This window comes from Ips typographus, linkage group LG2, assembly GCF_016097725.1.
Source record: "Ips typographus isolate SLU linkage group LG2, UJ_Ityp_2.0, whole genome shotgun sequence".
In the NCBI taxonomy this organism is placed as follows: Eukaryota; Metazoa; Arthropoda; class Insecta; order Coleoptera; family Curculionidae; genus Ips; species Ips typographus.
This window is the reverse complement of record NC_138423.1, coordinates 15661909-15680570: the sequence shown is the minus strand read 5'-3', so window position 1 is coordinate 15680570 and position 18662 is coordinate 15661909. Positions and strand designations below refer to the sequence as shown.

Sequence of the window (18662 nt, the reverse complement as noted above, 5' to 3'; positions counted from 1 at the left end):
TTAATACGAGACCGGCAGTTAAGTGCTGTCTATGTAGCATTCTCCTAGCAATTTTCCGCACCGGGTGATGATTACATTGAGTATTACGATTTGTTATAAATGTTTTATTTAATAAAATCGAGTCGGAAAACCGACAAATAGACTTGTATTAGATAAAAAAAACCGCTTTAAAAACGACTTGAAAATACATTTTTATAAATATTTACAGTTGTCACTTGCAATACTATCAGTGTAACCAGTAAAACCCACCAGTTTTACGGTTTTTGAATTTTCTGTGCAAATCAATTTGCTCAAAAAGCTTTAAAACATTTTTCATAACTTATACAAGATGTTTGAGAAGGGTTTTACCCTGAGAACACTTAAATCATCCCCCAGTCTTTGCATAAGTGTACACGTGCAGCAGAGTCGATGACCGCAAGTCGATTTCTCACACCCGGCAGCTTGACGGTCCATCCAATCATGTTAAACCTCCTCCACAATTTCCTACATAACCCGTGAAAACTCCAGACCAACTTTTGCTTAATTTGTATTCATAGACTCTGAACGAGTATTTGGTAAATAATTTTACTAGTTGACAAACTTTCGGTCGCCTCGAAGTTTCCGTCGCTCGGATATTCGTTATCAACTTCATTCGCTTGGGTTTGGCTTCTAAATGTGGTTATGTTATGATCTAAATTGGGATGTGATATTCCTGGTAATTAGAACAGGTAACTTTGTAATGTTGTTTCAAGACCGCGCGGGGGTTAATCTGGTTTTTGTTGTGGTCAGGAGTATACAGGTTGCAGTTATGCAATTTTGAATTTTAGGTTTAGTTTTAGATCACACAAATATGTACAGGCAAAAACTATTGTAGTTAGCATTAATTTGCTTTGCATATTTAATGAAACTTGTTATTGGTTAGCCTAAACTTTCAAAGCAACTCCATTTAAAAAAAGTTTTGTGTTCTCTGTTATGATGGTGTCTAGCCTATGATCAAGATAATATTATTTTCGTTGGGTGAGATTGTTGATAATACTACTGACTGAAGACAGACAACCAACACAAAAGAAAAGTGTGTTTACATTTAAATAAACCCCAGAAAGCTTTGTGTTCTATTAGCTTAAGGCCTGGTTGATATTTTTTTATACATTCAAATAATACTAACACAACTGCTTGCAACTCTTATCTAAATTTTTCCCATGGAATGTCGTAAATATCTAACTTAATTAAATAAAGCACATTAAGTGCCAAGGACCTCTCTACTGCGAAAATATATTTTGAATATGAAGCTTTTAACCCTTCAAACGACAATTCAGTAGATCTATAAATCAAATTTGGAGGCATCATGACTTTCATTTTATCCCGCTTTTCGGAACTGACTGATGATATTGACAATGTGATAGACATTTAATGTGAATATTTAAAACGTCATATTGTTCTTGTATTTTGCAACTGAAGGGTTCAACTAAAGTTATTTTATCTTTTTCCAAAAACAAATCTGAATTTATACACAATGAGTTTTTCCACTGTTGTGGACCTTTCAACCCTTTTATTTGGGTCATCCTCAGGACACACAGGATTCTGGATTCTATTTGAAGAGCTTAAGACACAGTTAGTTCTACTAGACATAATAACTCTCTACATATTTAAACATAGTAAATATATTTTTTCCCTTTAAATTACATGTTATAGGATCTTTAAAATGTTAGGTAGACAAACAATTTACATGTTATTGAAAAACAAAATTAAAAATACTGCCTTAGCCCTAATATAACAATGTAGGTACTACTTACAATATAGTGTAAATCTTTTGTTTGTCACTTATTACAAATAAATTAAAATTAGACGGCAACATTGTCTCAAAGATTAAATGAGAGCATTCAGCAAAATCTCGATTTAGCCACATTTACTTAAGTCAATAAGCTGATAGTAAGGACAATGAAGAGGGTCAAAGATAAAAGTTAAAAATTGATTTTAATTAATATTATTCACTATTATTACGATGAATTGGAAATACATCAAATTTTAAGTAGGAAGCAATTGTTCAAAAACTCAAAGTTTCCCATGTTTTTACTGTGTGTTTGTCTGCGACATTGGTCTGATGATGGCTTAGGCCGAAACCGGTTACCTACCCATTAAATTATAGTGGCAACGACTTTGTGTTTTTAGGTCTCCTTGTTTTTGCCATAAAATTTTGTTTACGGTGGTTTTTCAATATGCAAGCATTAATTGACTATTTTTATGAACAGGGTGATTGGTTGAATTTTGGCCACCCCCTTAACTTCTTTAAATTTGACTTTAGCAAAAAATGTTAAATACAAAACTAGTAGATATTTAGGTCTACTTTACTCTTAGATAAACAATTGTTATACAGGGTGTCTCAAATTTGAGTAACAAACCAAACTTATGTTTTTTTAAATACATTGGTCAACTTTTTATCCGATTTTTGAATTCTACGTCAAATTCTAGGCCCAATTGATGTAAAATGTTTGTATCGATATTCAACTTTTTCCGCAGCAGCATTGGTTATATTTAACAATATTGCCTCGATTATGTGATTAAGGGTTAATTTGATTACTCAAATTTGGGACACCTTGTATAATAATTGTTTATCTAAGAGTGAAGTAGAAAAATCTTAGTTGTAGATTAAATATCTACAACTAAGTTGCTACAACTAGTTTTTTTACTAAAATCAAAAATAAGGAAGTTAAGGAGGTGGTCAAAATTCAATCAATCAAGAACGCTGCTGCGGAAACAGTTAAATATCGATACAAACATTTTACATCAATTAGGCCTAGAATTTGACGTGGAATTCAAATATTGGATAAAAAGTTGGTCATTGTATTTCAAAAAACATAAGTTTGGTTTGTTACTCAAATTTGGGACACCCTGTATAATAAATGTTTATTTTAAAGTAAGGTAGACCTAAATATCTACTAGTTTTGTGTTTAACGGTTTTTGCTAAAATCTAAATTAAGGTAGTTAAGGGGGTGGTCAAAATTCAACCAATCACCCTGTACTTTATAGAAGGGCTTCATTTACAGCTAAAAACCGAATTTATCCAAATAGCTAAAAGCAGCCGTTTTCGAGAAATATGTAATTGAAGTAGTAATGTGTGCATAAGATTAATAGTTTTTTGGTAGCTAGATAACTCATGATTGCGAGATTACCTGATCTAAATTAATATTATCTTTTTTCCTTTCTGTGTTCTATTACAAGCTGGAAGTGCTTTGTTAGATGTTATCCGAATTTATTTCATAAATAAGACATTTTTGGGGTAAAAACTAGTTATTTATACTGTTATAATAGATTCTCAAAACTTACTTGAAAACTCGAAAACGGTTGTTTTTAGCGATTTTGATAAAGCTTCTCTATTTATGCAAATTTGGTGAGAAAATATGATAGTCAATTCAACACACACATACGGTATCAGATTAACCAGTATCATAGAATTAAATATGAATTTAGAGTAGTGTGGTGACAAGTGGCGCCCTCTATTAAGTACATACAATAGTCGCCAGATTTTGGTACCATCTACCTGTGCTAGAGCGTTGTCCAGACCTTTTAGAGGCGCCCTGTAGATGTGAAAAATTTAATATTATCCATAAAAAATCAAATGTTTCAAGAGAAAGTCATTTCAAATAAATACTCTTGATAAAGATCTGCAAACTTCAGTTAGTCTGTGTGTCATGTCATTCCATGACATCTTTATCACAAAGTCTTGGAACTCTATGTATGTACATACAACAAAAGTGACAGGAAAAAGTAGAGAGTAAAGATTTGAAATGAATGAACAAGCAGCTAGAAGGACAAAGATTCCTTCCACCAAACCCATCAATCCCATCATTGTCCTAGCTATAATTATTGAACATCAAAATAGCAGTAAATACAACATATACCATACAACTAACAAAGGACTTCTTGGTTTAACAATTATTGAATTTGGAACTTATTATATGACTAGTAATAACATTTTGTTAAATTAGTTCTCTTTTCTACAGATGTTTATTCCAAGGTTTATTCTTGTGTATGTATTAGATCAAGGGTACATGATGTTTTTGTAATACATGTCACAAATTTTCTGTTCCATATTAAACGGGTTTTCCTCTGTTCATCTCGAATTTCAATTATCTTCTTAAAGCATCTGAAAACTAGATTTCAATTTCACTACTTTAAATACTGCTCGTTTCTGCCTGTCTGAGAACTTGCAATCATAATTTCAGAGACCATCGTATCGCAGCAAATTGCCAGCGGCTTTTTGTACTCTTCGATGTCATTATCGCCTTAGTCGAGAGGCTGCTTTTTCTTCAATCCAATACTAGAGAATTATAATTTAACTTGATTGAGTTTTTACGTCTAATTGCGTTTGGTTTTACCGTTAGATTTCTTAACGCTGTTTCGTAATTTCTTGCGAGACTGAGCATTGAAGGTGTTTTATGCGTTGTATAGTGAAGTGGGTTTTTTTTTTGTAAATCGTGTTAATTTCTCTTTACGTTGATTCATACAGTACATTATTATTATTGATCCTCTAGAGTTGAATAATGCTCCTAATGAGGGTAATTTCCATAGTAGTAATTAGTAATGAAGTGAATTTTGGGTCTTTCCTAGCAAACTCTCACTACTCAGGTAAAGTATCAGGTTTACTCTCTGAATTTTTTCGTCTCCGTCTCTTTTGTCTGTGTTTTTGCATAGTAATAAGGCCACGATACTGGCGTTCGTCTTCTTGACAGGGACAAATGCTCGACCGCAGCAGTCTGTATTTCTGATAGCGAGGGTGGTGGGATCATTGAAATAAAATTGTCTGCGAATTTAACCTTTTTAATAAAAAAAGCGTGAATATAAATGGACTGTTTAATATACTGCGTGTGCAGCGAAAACTCGTTTTGCTCTGAAAGTAAGGGTTTCTGTGAAAGTCCTTTCTTAAGGAGCTGTTGCTGCCTTAGGGGTAAATTAAGGAAATGTGTGCTTCAAATTTGTCAGGGAGTGGTTTGGGAATGTGGTATTGACGGTTGCCTCGAGTCTTAAGGCAAAATCCTAGGGTCTTAATGGAAATTTGTAATTATGTTGCCGTAGGTGGGATGGGAAAAGGGTTTAAGGAAATTTGTTTGAGGAAATAAAAGTGACACAAAAACTTTATGTGAACCCGCCTCCGAGCTATGCGAGGTAATATGCATACATCAGGGAGAAGTAGAATTAATGGGTAAACCAAAGCGGCAGGATGAAATGGCAATTTACTTAATTAAGATCATCCATCAAGCTAACTTTTAAACGGCTCGGGGGTTAGACGGAATAATCGCGTTTGTGCGCGACCACGCCCTAACTACATAGCATTTTAAAGTAAAAAGTTGCATATTATTGTTTTACGCGTATCGGGAATAGTCCCCCCATGGAAAAGGTCGGATTTTAATTTCCTTTATAACACGGATCGTTACTCCCGTAAATCACACGTACGCATACTGAAATTTTACAATAATTGTTCTTTTAGAAATGATTTATGCTCATACCATTATTGTCCATGATCGTTTGTCAGTTAACACGACACGGCTTACCAACTTAATAAATGATCACGAAGGTGGATGGAAAATGTATGTTCAGACAGGTCACTGTTCTCACCTCAAAAAAAGTGAATAGCCAACGATCAACCACTATTGCCAAGTACAATCGGTCGACCGGATGTGACACCAACATAACTGGATAATGTTGATTTAGCTGCGCGAATTTCATTCAAATAATTGGAACGTGACTGTTCGCTGAGGTTTTAAATAAAGACATCAATTTATCGGAGTGTTATTAAAGTTTGAATTTTAATTTAAATTTATGTAATGGCTCTGTGGTTAACGTTTAAAAATCATTTTAATTGATTTATTTTACCATGTTGATAAACATAACATTTGATGAAAACCATAATAATTAGGAAGCAAGTAAACCACTTAACCATTTAAGTGACAAAGTTTAATTTCTGAAAAAGAAGTTCTGTAGTTGATTTTGATTGAGTGGATCCGTGTGTTTATTCGTAGGGAAACGATTTGACATGGAAACTAATGTTTCAAGTTCATGCAAACTTTATTCCCCACGGTTTGTTTTCGAGATACAACTAGGGTATCAAAGTTGTCAATGTATTTGCGTAACTTCGTTAAGTCCTATCATCTTATTAGGAAACTGATCTTTACATGGACGCCCTATTCGATTCTAGTTGATTAAATGATGATACTAGGCTTTAAACGAGCTGCTTAACCTTACGACTTCTTTTTTGGTCAAAAACAGCAAAATGACTTAGTAGGTCCCATTCATTGTTTCTGTAGATTCCATACTAGTAGACAACCATTACTTTGAGCAAGTATGTCTTTCCAAATGCCTTTTAAACTTGGTTGTTTAGGATTTTATTATACTTTTCGGTTGAGTTTTGTCGAAAATGTAAATTTTGTATTTGAAGACTTCCTAGAAAACTTATGAAGATCTTATTCATGTAATTGAAACTCCACTAAAACCCAGATTGCTCAGGAAGTAATCACATAGAAATTTGTAGTGCTAACAAATTGCTAAACAGTTATGTTATTAACAAAACTTGGGTCGTCGTTTCTGGGGTGCGTACAACATTATACCTAGCATCTTTCAAGTGCCTTCACATTAACAGTGACAAATTGAAAATTGTTTTTGCTAGTATATAGTTTCTAAGATTATTTCGTAAAATGCACATTATTTTTCATTACCTGCTCAGCTGCTTCTTGCTTTGAGATTATATGCTACTGTCTTATTTATTTATGAATCAACCAGCAGTGCTGTGATAAAAAAGTATCAGAAATCAGAAGCTGTTGGATAATCAATCAATAATTAGAGCTATCTGTGAGGAATTTAAGATTTTGAGATTTCCTAATGTTGTAGGACTTACTGGCTGTACGCACATAGGAATTCCATCTTCAGGTTCATAATACAGTAGAACTTAAGAGAGGTTTTACCGACTTGATGAAAGTGATAAGTGGTAACGGCCCTACTGTTTTTAATTCAGTGGAAAAGTGTAGCTGGGAACTCTCTCCCAAAGTGGTCGTTAAGGAGGTCGCCTTAACTCCAATATTTTGCTTCTGCACTGTAGGAATTGAACCCAGTGTAGGAGTTGGTCTGCAGAGGGCTCGCATCTGGAAAGAGGCGACAAACTCGCTTCCACTATTGGAGGCTATATAGAGTGGACTCAGTGCCACTATTTGCTTTCAGCAAACCCTACACAAATAACATGGAAGGTACTGGCAACAACTCAATGGCAGGCGTAATAAACATCTACACTGGCAAAATGGGTTCAGGCTGTGGAATTTACTCCAAATCCCTAAAACTGAACCTTAGTCAAGCCTTTGGTTCCATGCCAAGCGTTCTTCAAACAGAACTAATTGGCATAACTATAGCGGCAGGACAGATAGCTAGTAAGAATATCACTGACAAAAACGTGCACATTTACACGGATTGCAGACAAGCAGTACTAACCCTGTCCAGACCACCTCTCACCTCAGAACTAGTACAATAAAGCCACCGCACCCTCATTGAGGCGTCGTCAAGTAACGCGGTGAAAGTCAGTTGGATTAAAGGGCATAATCACAACAAGGGTAATAGGGCTGCAGATTCTTTGGCTAAGAAGGCTGCCAGGCTTCAGCTTTTTGGACCAGAGCCCTTCGTGGGTTTGACCATGACGGTAGCCAAAAATCTTATCAAAGAACGCTCCGTAGCGCTTTTTAAACAGCGCTGGGACGATACCATTGGCTGCAATTTATCCAAGGCACTTCTGAGCTGTCCGGATAAAGCTGAGGATGACCTCCTCTCTTGCTGAGGCGCACAATGGGCCTACTGTGGCCTAAGTGCTGTGGTGCCACCACTCTCCCAAGTTACAGATACAAATGTAGCGGGTAAGGAACAAGAAAATTTTCAAAAAACTGCCGACCTTTCATTTACGTAAAGTTTATTTCACTTCTTTTTCAAAGCTGGAAGCTGGAACAAAACTTCAAAACGTCGGCAATTTTTTGAAAATTTTGAAGAAGTTTTCTTGTCTCTTACCCGCTACACTTCTCCACTCAGTTTTACCAACTATAAAAAGGGATGAAACATTTTAAACTTCAGATTTACGAAAACATCTAACAAAAGTTATAAGTTGGCATTATCTCCTGTAAGCCTTGAGGCAGCTGTGCACAACTATTTTGACAGACCTGAAAGTGGAAAAGTGGTAGATCCAGTGAATTTAAAAGAGGTTTTGAATAGTAAATTTATCAAACCTTAGACCACTGGGTTTGATGCAAGGTAGGTAAATATGGAAAGCCTACAAACCGCTATAAAGAGTGAAAATGTTGTATCCAAAATCCAAGAAAACTGCCAACCTAGAAGAGAGGTTTGACGAAATGATTTTTTTATGCAAAATTTGCTTTGCTTTTTGGACATCTTTTGATTTCTGAATGGAATTGGCTTCAAGTAATAGTGGTATTTTAAGGACCGGTACTTTCACTTTAGCCCTTTCACACCGGATAAATTTATTGCTGTATACAGGGTGTCCCACGACGAAAGACATCGATTGATACTGGAAAAAGTATAAATAGGAGAGTTTTGAAAATTTGCCAGGATACTGATGTGGGCATGCCCAATCTAACTAAAATATTTTCAAGATGGTTGCACTTCCGTTTATACCGGAAGTCTATCACAACTTTCTTATTTTAAATAGAACACCCTATATATTATTACATATTTGGATTCCTCACAAAATTCTAACCAACTTTTGTGTACAATGCCCAAAATGCCTATCTTTAGCCGTTTTCGAAATATTTGATGTTTTTCCAAAAAAGTGACAGTTGCAACGCTCATCATCTTTTTGTACTCTGTCAAAAGCGTATTTTATTTTGCAATGAAACTTTGGGTTATTGTAAATAAAGGATCGTTTTATTAAACTGAGGATGCGTAATGACCCGTTTGTATACAGGGTCGTCAAAAAAAAATCATAAACTTGCCACTAAAAAAATGAAAAATTTCAAGTTTTTTAAATAGAAACCCACATTTTTTATGACGGAATCATTTTGAGCATTAAAAATTACTATACGTTTCAATTTACTTGGGTATACCTAAATCCAACACATTTCGTTTTATTTGAGAATTAACCTTTTTTTTATTAGGCTGCATGGTTGGGATTAGCTGGTACTCTAGTTGGTCATGCTTTTGACACACGGTGGTATTGGAGACCTGCAGAGCATGTTAATAACACTAGTTTTGAGTGTTTTAACAACTGCAAATACGCCGTCGCGGTTACGTTATTCAAACTAAGATTACTTAAATCTGTTTATTATTTACGGAGAATGTGATAAAGTTGTGAGTAGAACATGTGAGGTATTTGCCGCTCGTTATCCAGAAAAACGAAAGCCATTACCAAAAGCTGTCATGCAAATAATTGAAAATTTTAAGAATACGGGATCTGTAAAGAGAAAGGCTATTAAAACAAAACCAATCCTTAATAATGCAAATGTAGAAATTGCAATTTTGGGCTATTTTGTTGCAAATCCAACTTCGTCAATAAGACAAGTTTCTGTAGAATCAGGCATATCCAAAAGCTCAATTCAAAGGATTCTGAAGAAACATAAATTTCACCCTTTTTCATTTAAATTAGTGCAACACTTAAAAGAGGTTGACTTTCCAAAGAGAGTGTTTTTTAGTGAGTTTTTGCTGACTAGTCACTATGGAGAAGAATTGTTTTTGAATAATATTATTTAGAGCGACGAGGCCAAATTCACTAAAAATGGAATATTCAATAGACATAATTCACAATACTGGTGTGACATAAATCCACACGTAATTAGAGAGAGAAATTTTCAAGAAATCTGGAGTTTTAATAATAAAAAATGTTTATTCTCAAATAAAACGAAATGGGTTGGATTTAGGTATAGGCAAGTAAATTGAAACGTATAGTAATTTTTAATGCTCAAAATGATTCCGTCATAAAAAATGTGGGTTTCTATTTAAAAAACTTGAAATTTTTCATTTTTTTTAGTGGCAGGTTTATGATTTTTTTTGACCACCCTGTATACATTACGCACCCTCAGTTTAATAAAACGATCCTCTATTTACAATAACCCAAAGTTTCATTGCAAAATGACAGAGTACAAAAATATGTTGAGCGTTGCAACTGTCACTTTTTTGGAAAAACATCAAATATTTTGAAAACGGCTAGAGATAGGCATAGGGCATTGTACACAAAAGTTGGTCAGAATTTTGTGAGGAATCCAAATATGTAATAATATATAGGGTGTTCTATTTAAAATAAGAAAGTTGTGATCGACTTCCGGTATAAACGGAAGTGCAACCATCTTGAAAATATTTTAGTTAGATTGGGCATGCCCACATCAGTATCCTGCCAAATTTTCGAAACTCTCCTATTTATACTTTTTCCAATATCAATCGATGTCTTTCGTCGTGGGACACCCTGTATAATCCGTCCGTCTTTATAGCCATTAAAAGACCATAGAACTTTGAATAATGTTATTTCCAAGTAAGTGAAAGTACTGGCTCTAAAAGTCATGCTAAATAGATTGCCAAAATAATTCAGAAGAACAATTTTTTTAAAAAATTGTAGAAAGTAGTCTATTGATCAGAAAAACCAAATGTCAATGTATTTGATTAGATTGGTAGTTGTTAATGTTAAAGCACTCTCGTGCAACATGTTGTGCAGTCATGCCCTTGTATTTGACTATTGAAATAGAATAGATCAACTAACAATAGATCGTAACAAAAGGAAAATGAAGGTGAGCCCTTGACGACAGTAGTGAAAACGGCTGCGATACATTTGGCGCGGTCCTTCACCCTTTCTAGCCGACGCCGCGGCAACAGGTAGTCAGTCCGCCGGCGCCGCGACGCCCTTAGGGTTGTCCGCGGGTATTTCCAGACGCGTATCGATCCAATCGAAAAGCATCCACCGTGGGCGAAAGCCAAGATAAAGTTATGCCGCTTTTTTAGCGTCTAAAAACCGAGAAGAAACGACCTTTCTGAAGGCTAAGCTGTAAGGACAGATGTCGTCTTGCTTCAAGTTACTGTGTAGACCTACCCATATGCATATACGAGTATGTAATGTGTATTACTTGAAAGGGAGTAGGCGGCAGATTTCGTGCAATTGTAGTCGTAATCGTTCTGGGATTGCATGATTTAGCTCAATATAAAAAAGTAGAAAGTTAAACCCTTGTTGTCGCTACCCCTCGAAGGGCCACTCAGTCACGATTGCGACTCTGAATTATTGAATGGTGAAGGGTTATAAAATACACAACTTCTGGAAAGCTAAAGCCGACTACGACAGTCTAAACCACTTTTTATTTTATTTTTTCGCAGTTTTACGAGCTGGGGAGGCACACCGGTTTGGTCAATAAAATATCATTTGTTTCCAAGAAGAGTAATTGAGATATAGAATGTAGTATTTTTACTTGGAATCTCTGTAGGTAGTATAAGACAGTAAAATAATAGATGGCACTGCAGAGGTTTGAATTGGTCTGCTTGATTCAAGGCGGCGTACTTGGTTTATAAAGTTAAATGTATTCAAATTAACTTGTTTCTAGTCCGTAAATATACTAAATAAAAGGAAATGATTTTTGGTATGCATGCAATATAATTTAAAAATTAGGTAAAAATGTTGTTCCTTATGTAGCTGGACTTGAACCAACGACCTCTATCTTTCCGATGGGTAACTCAAAATAACCGAAAAATGATTATTTTTGTTCAATGTATTGCATTATTATTATTCTTTTATATTGAGTTATTGTAATTTCATAGTTAAACCTGAAAATCAATAATTTTGATATTAAAAATCTTCTAATAAATTTGGTGCAAAGACATTTTGACATAGTTCATGAAGAATTAAGATAGGAATGTGCAGGTAATTTGCTGGAATTCATTAATTTAGGTTTTACGGATTAAACATGTAAATGCTAAATTTTTGATCGCTATTTTCTCGAAAACTGTGCACGCTAGATGTGCTATTCATTTTTAGAAATATTTCTGAAAATAGATTCATCCAAAAATGGGTGTTCTTTTAAAAAATAAAACTTACAAATTTCTGTGACCCTGCCAGTCCTGATTTTAGGGCGAAATTCAGAAATCTTCTTAAATATTTGCGCTCACTTATCTCATAAACAAATTGCTTTTGAGTGAGGTACTTAGGTGACCCTAACAAGTGAGTGGAGAATAGGTTTGATATGAGCAGAGCAAACAGTTCACTTACCTTTAAATATTGGGAAGATTTTTTTAAAGATGGATGATGATAATTTCTGGAAATATGTAGATTACATTGAAAATGAACCCTATCTGACTGCCAAGGTAAATATGAAAAACAAAATTTGTTTATTTGGCACAGTTACATTGTTTATGTTACTAAATTCTACTATTCATAGACACTTCTCTGATAACTATAAACTACTGATTGGTTGTTAAAATTTACTTACTCCTTGTTCCTCAGTTTTGGTTTTTGCTCTTGGAATAAGTAGAATTCTTCATCCTGAGCTATTTTGTTGATCTTTGTAGCCGCACTTCAAATTAAGTTTATATTTTTGTGTTAACCGTGTATCAATTAGTTCATTACTTTTTTCCCTACTAGCTGACTTCATTTTGAAACATTTTTGTCTCCTGCAAAATTATTGTCAGACATACAGTTTTCCTAAAAAGAAGTACAATACCTTGCAACTCATCACTACATTTTTAACCGGAACAAACAAAGCATACACAATAATTACCAATTAGCTAGACGAAAAAAATTATAAAATAATTCAAAATAAAGTCAGTTACTAGCAAATAAATTATTAAAGTAATTGATACAGGGGTAACAAAAATACAAACTTTTATTTACGAGGCCCAAGTAATTTTTATTATTTCCCCTCATTGAAGAAATATTTCGTATAGGTCAAAACATGCCAATTTATGTAGTAATTGTTGGTCCCAAATCTCGTGAAAATCGATAAGCGCGTTTATAAATTATTTCGAAAAATCGATATTAATTTGAGAAGCAACTTTGGATATAGGTAGTCTAGATTGCCTTATTTTTGGCCAAGGAATTTGTGGTTAACCGTTGTACAGTCATTTTAGGGTCACCCTGTAAAGCAACAGTTTCTAAAATATGAATACCAAAAATTTAGATAGTCATATTTTAGATAATTTTACTGAACAGTTTCCAGCTTCTTTTGATGAAATTTCACAGAGAACAGGATCAGCCTGTTCTAGAATGTCATTTTCTAGTCTCATAAAACTACATTCTGACTGTATTTTTCTGGAAACTTGTGTCGCTGTTTATAGTGTCTTTTAATTCAAGTTCCAGCTTTGCATTAAAGGCATTATCCAAAGAGTCTTAAATTGGCGCTTTATTGGCACCTGTACCCATCTTTTCTTTTCATCTGAGAGTTCCTTCCTTCACCTGGATTTCAAATTGTCCCAAAATTTTTTTAATTGCTCAACAGTTCTCTAAAAATATAAGAAATGTCTTAGCTAACGGGCATAAAACAGAACTATAGGTGTTCTTACCCTTGAATATTGAGAAGCCTTTTTCTTTTTAGATAATGAAATTGCATCAGTGCGCTTAGATTCAATCAAATAGTTGTGATTTTTTACATACTAGCTCTTTTAAAAAGGTTTTATCCTCACCAGTCATAAAAGATCTTTTTCAATTTTCGCGTTCAGTAAACATTTTAAATCTTTTTGTTCGGAACACATCAGTTTTAAGTTAGATTCAAGCAGTTAATCGGTTTGGTTTCTGCTAAACCTCACACTAATAAGCTCATTTTTTAAATTCACGCATACTCTTATTAGGTCCTTATTGGAACCCGAAATTGAATGAGCTAAGGAGAAACTGTGAATGAGATAGTAGTGCACATTTATGACGATCTCTGAATTCCACCTTAATTTCAAAATGTGTCGGCCTAAATTGTTGACATTTTTACGCCAAACAGAGATATTTACATTTTGGTAATAATCATTTTATAAAAAAACTTTGATACGAAGTCTAAAAGCGCTTTTTTAACTACAAATTAAGCGTGCGGACGTCATGAAACTAAATAAAACCAGGAAAAAGTCAAAAAGTAATCATTATGAACGCAATATTGATTTGCCATTATTTGTTGTATCGGTATCAGTTTCATCAAAGACCTTCACAAAACAATAATAGCCGCTGCATTACAAATAGTATCCTATTTCTGGAAGAGAATATTAAACAAATTGCGTTATCGGTTCAAAAATGTATAGTCGTCAACCTCTGCTTATAACTAGTGTTATTGTTATTGCAAAGCACTTTATTGTTATTCTTTGCTTTTCCTACAAATTAATCCGTGCATGTTGTGGGTTTGAAAGGAAATTTTGCAATATCTGGCTATGCAATTACGAGGTTATTTACCGACCTTTATTATGATGTTTAATTTCTCAGACAAAGAAAAGTGCTTTTTTTTCGCTTCCCATTTCTGCCAGACTTTATTAATAACCCCGGGAATTTACCACGAAATTGTAATGCGAGGCTGGCACGTAAATATTTTCGGGTGCGGTTTATCACTTTACATCTGGTCTTGAAGGGTTTTGTTAATATTGCCTAATAAATCTTCTTTTGGTATCTATGTTAAATTAGACGCTTTGTTAGTTTTATTTAATAATCGAAACAACTAGTTCAAATTCAACTAGCAAAATAGACAAACTGCTTCTCAGGCACGTAATAAATGTGAAATTTGACCCGTCAAATCGAAATCTAACCGTCCATATGTTACCGAACTTCGTCCGGCCAACACGTCGGGAAACTTCCTGACTAACGCCCAAAAGGGAGAGTTTTCAGAAAGTCGCTGCTAAATTCACTTTCGCTTTAACTTTCTAAAACGATTTGTTCTCCCAAGTTTTAGTGCAACCTTTATAATGTGTCCGTCTAGATTTTTTTTGGTCTGAGTGACAGGATTTCTGGTCGGGAGATTTTGCTTGCAAATATCCTATCGGTTAAGGTTCCTTGTTTTGAAATTAGCTTTCAAGCTGAAACGACCCTTGACTAGACGGTTTTTTTAGCGTGGGAATGTTGTTTATATGTAGAGATTTTCTCAGTTATTTTGTTGATTTGATTATGATTAAGTAGTTAAAAATGTCCCGTAACTCTCAAGGGTGGAAAGTCCTTAAATGTAAAAAATTTAACTATTAATAATATTGTTGTGTTAGCAATGAGTTATTGCAAAAGCAGTTGGGTACCTTTGTCATCATGTGAAGACAACGCTATTTTTGTTGTAAAAGATGTGCCAGTACACACAGATTGTCAATACACACAAATTTAAACTTGGTTGTGTAATTGTTATAGTTTGTAGCAATTTTAAATTGTGAAAAATAGTTCTTGTGCCAATTTACTGGCTAGGAAAGTTAATGAAACCAACAATAGCGTTATGAGATAACGACACTAAACTTACTAGCACTGTTAATTACAATCTTCTAAATTTCGATGACCAGTCTTTAGACAGTTATTGAGATATTTGACAATACCAAGACGCGAAACGATTTTAGACTCTTGCTGGTGAATTTAAACTAATCCACTAGAACTACTGCAGTCCAATGATCCTTTGACAGTCAGAATTTTACAGCTCAATTATTGATTTAAACAGTTAATTATATGTTTATTGCTTGATAATCAGTAGGAAACAAGTAATTATTTTTTCGGAAACCAGTTTTGTATTTATCGATTTACATGTTTTTTCTGTTCTTGCTGCTATACTTGGGTTTAAGAACTAACCTTAAAATAAGTACCAGTTAAAATTGCATCAACCATTGGTCAAAACCTACATTTTTTTACCATTATTGACATTATTATTTCTGAACTATACAAGGTGTTTCAGAGGAATAAAAAAAAAGGAAATGTTTAAGAGAACATGTGTCTGCAAGTGCTGGGTTTAATCCACTAGATATTTCAAGGAGATTTTATTGGTGAATGATACGCTTTTTTTAAAGATAGCAATTATACTGCTACTGTATTTTTTTTCCAACATAAAAACTGATAATCGAATCTAACTGGTTCAATAATTGTTTTAATAAGCGGTAAAGTTTTATTCAAATCGATACCATCGAATGAAACGCTAGTTTTTAAACTTAACACTCTGTATCTTAAATTCGTAAATATCAGATATATCATGAATTTGGTCAATAAATTTGATTGAAACTAATTTTTTTCAACAATTTGAAATCTTAGGTAAGCATACAAATGATTTTTATTTATTTAATATTTAACAAATAATATAATATTTGACAAAAACATTCGGAAACTAACTAAAGCGTTTTACTTTGATATGAACCGTTAAACTTGACACAAGCGAAAACTCCACTTAATGCAGTATTGATCGATCCCGTAGTTATCATGTTGTGATGCACAGGGAATTACAATGACTCGTGGCGTCCTTTATCTCCCGGTTAATACGTACAACACATATTATAAAGGAACTTACATGAGCTGTCATGATTTTGGGGGGAAATCCAATATACAGTCGACGAATCACAGCTGTCAAAAACGAACGCACAGATTAATGGAGTATTTCATAAAGAGGAATTAATCACCGAACTAAGATTTGACGTTTCAATTGATTTATTAGTTCATACAGCCCGCACTATATTGCCATGATTGTTTTTATGTTATGATGTTTAACGACAGTTTGTTTGTAAATTTTAGGGTCAAGCAGTAGCTCAGCTAGCTAAAACTGTGCCAGACGTCACTATTTTTGGCATCTGTTCCAAAGGCAAACATGAAGCTTTGAAAGAAGCCGCTTCCCCGGTTGACCATTTGCTGGAGAGAGGCGCTGACTACGTTAGCGATGTTAAAAAGGTACTCACAGCTAAAATGCATCAGATTTACATGCCCTAGTTATAACAACACTTGAATCAATCTTTCTCCGCAAAATCTAGTTAAATAACTGATCGACTTCTAAAATGTGATTCCTTAGGTATCTCCCGGAGGAGTCGACATAGTTTTAGACTGTCTATGCGGCGAGGAATGCAATAAAGGCTACAGCCTACTTAAACCCATGGGAAGGTACGTCCTTTACGGCACTTCTAACGTGGTTACTGGCGAGACCAAAGGATTCTTTAGTGCCGCTAGATGCGTAAGTGCCCTTTTTGAGTTTAATTAAGTTTGATGGTTGATAGAGTTGTTGTGTATAGTGGTGGCAAGTCGACAAAGTGTCTCCGTTGAAATTGTTCGACGAAAACAAGAGCCTGGCCGGGTTCAATTTGCGCCATTTGATGTACCAGCAGGACGGTGCCGAGCACGTTAAGCAAACTGTCAGCAAAGTATTCCAACTGTTCCAAGAGGGAAAGATCAAACCTTTGTTGGACTCGACGTGGGCTTTGGAAGATGTAAGTATACATATTATTGTGTTTCTAATTAAGTTATAAGGATACAGTTGTGATGAAGAAGTGTTCAACTCCATTTTTATGCACTACTTGAAAAGTGTATAGTTGTAGGATGAGAAGCCATTTATTTTTTCAAAACTATTAATAATTGTTGCTAAAAGGTATTCGCGTATGGGGTTCTAGGGGGTCAAATTAGATTATCTACTCAGTTTTAAGTCAACGGTTTTCGAGATATTTGCAACTAAGTATTCGGTGCCATATATGATTCGAATTTGTAATATTCTTGGAAGATGGAGCCTTAGCTCATTTCTCTTTGCAACTGAGAAATTACTTGAACAAAAACTTTCCGAATCGTTGAATGGGGAACTTTGCAATTTTTTTTATTCAATAATCTGATTAAGCAAGGTCTCAAAAAAAGGTGAATTCCAGGTATTTTTACTCTAAAATTAAAAATAACTTGTTAATAAACATTTAAAGTTGCGCTCGCCATATACCTTGACGTCATATAGTATTTTTTAGCACAGTAGCCGGATCATACTATGCGTCAGGACCACTAGTTGGGACATTTTTAGTTCGTTAATTGCAGCCGTGTGGTACAAAAAATGTTTTTTAATGGTATAGGTTTTATGTACTGAAGATTTATAGTAGTATTTTTAAGAAACAATTTTTGTGAAATTCCGTATTGGTCGAGGAAGCCAAATATGACCAGCACGAAGTTCGAATTTAAATCGTCCAGATTTTTGTGATGATCCGAAACTTTCTTGAATATGTCTCTTAAATGCATCAGGTTCAATACATTAATTGCAAATATCTCGAAAACCGGTGATACTAACTAGATATACTTTTTTCGCTTCGAAGAAATTTGTAATTTTCTCAAAAACTGTGACAAACTGTGTACGAAAAAAATTAAAGAGACAAAAAAATCTCTAAATTAAAAGACAATTTGAATCTTTTATAAAAAAAATATTAGCGCACCAGAAAAAAGTTTGTGGAAGCAGAAAGAGGGCCCCAACCCCACAAAATAACACCCCGTATAGTTTTGCAAAAAGTTAGCTTATCCAATGATGTAGGATGTAGGGCTTGATAAGATACATATAATCCAAATTTGAGCTAAACTTTGGTATCATTAAAGGACTTGGGATGAATTTAGAGCTAAAAACTTTACTTAACGTATTATTCGCTCATGAATCAAAGCTCACAACGGTGCAACATTGAAGAATCAATCAATTTTTGAAGACATTTTGTGCTAGAATTGTTCAAATGTGACATTCTACTTCGTCCCAAAGATTATCAGACCACTCCAAAACTGGCATAAACACTGTACAAAACTTGTAGAAACATTTCCG

At 34.3% G+C, this 18662-nt stretch overlaps 1 protein-coding gene and 1 long non-coding RNA gene across 2 annotated transcripts in view; one reads left to right on the top strand and one right to left on the bottom strand.

Moving 5' to 3' along the window:
• Positions 1-16642, bottom strand: part of LOC145725065 (uncharacterized) — a 45292-nt gene extending 28650 nt beyond the window's left edge. Inside the window, exon 1 of the long non-coding RNA XR_014177156.1 lies at positions 16416-16642. This is a non-coding gene — a long non-coding RNA (uncharacterized LOC145725065). The remainder of the gene's footprint in view (positions 1-16415) is intronic.
• Positions 1-18662, top strand: part of LOC145725058 (putative NADPH-dependent quinone oxidoreductase VAT1L) — a 42201-nt gene that overhangs the window by 18597 nt on the left and 4942 nt on the right. Inside the window, exons 4-6 of the mRNA XM_081973636.1 lie at positions 16637-16789; positions 16908-17066; positions 17125-17319. Of these exons, the coding sequence (XP_081829762.1) occupies positions 16637-16789; positions 16908-17066; positions 17125-17319 (507 nt within the window). The remainder of the gene's footprint in view (positions 1-16636; positions 16790-16907; positions 17067-17124; positions 17320-18662) is intronic.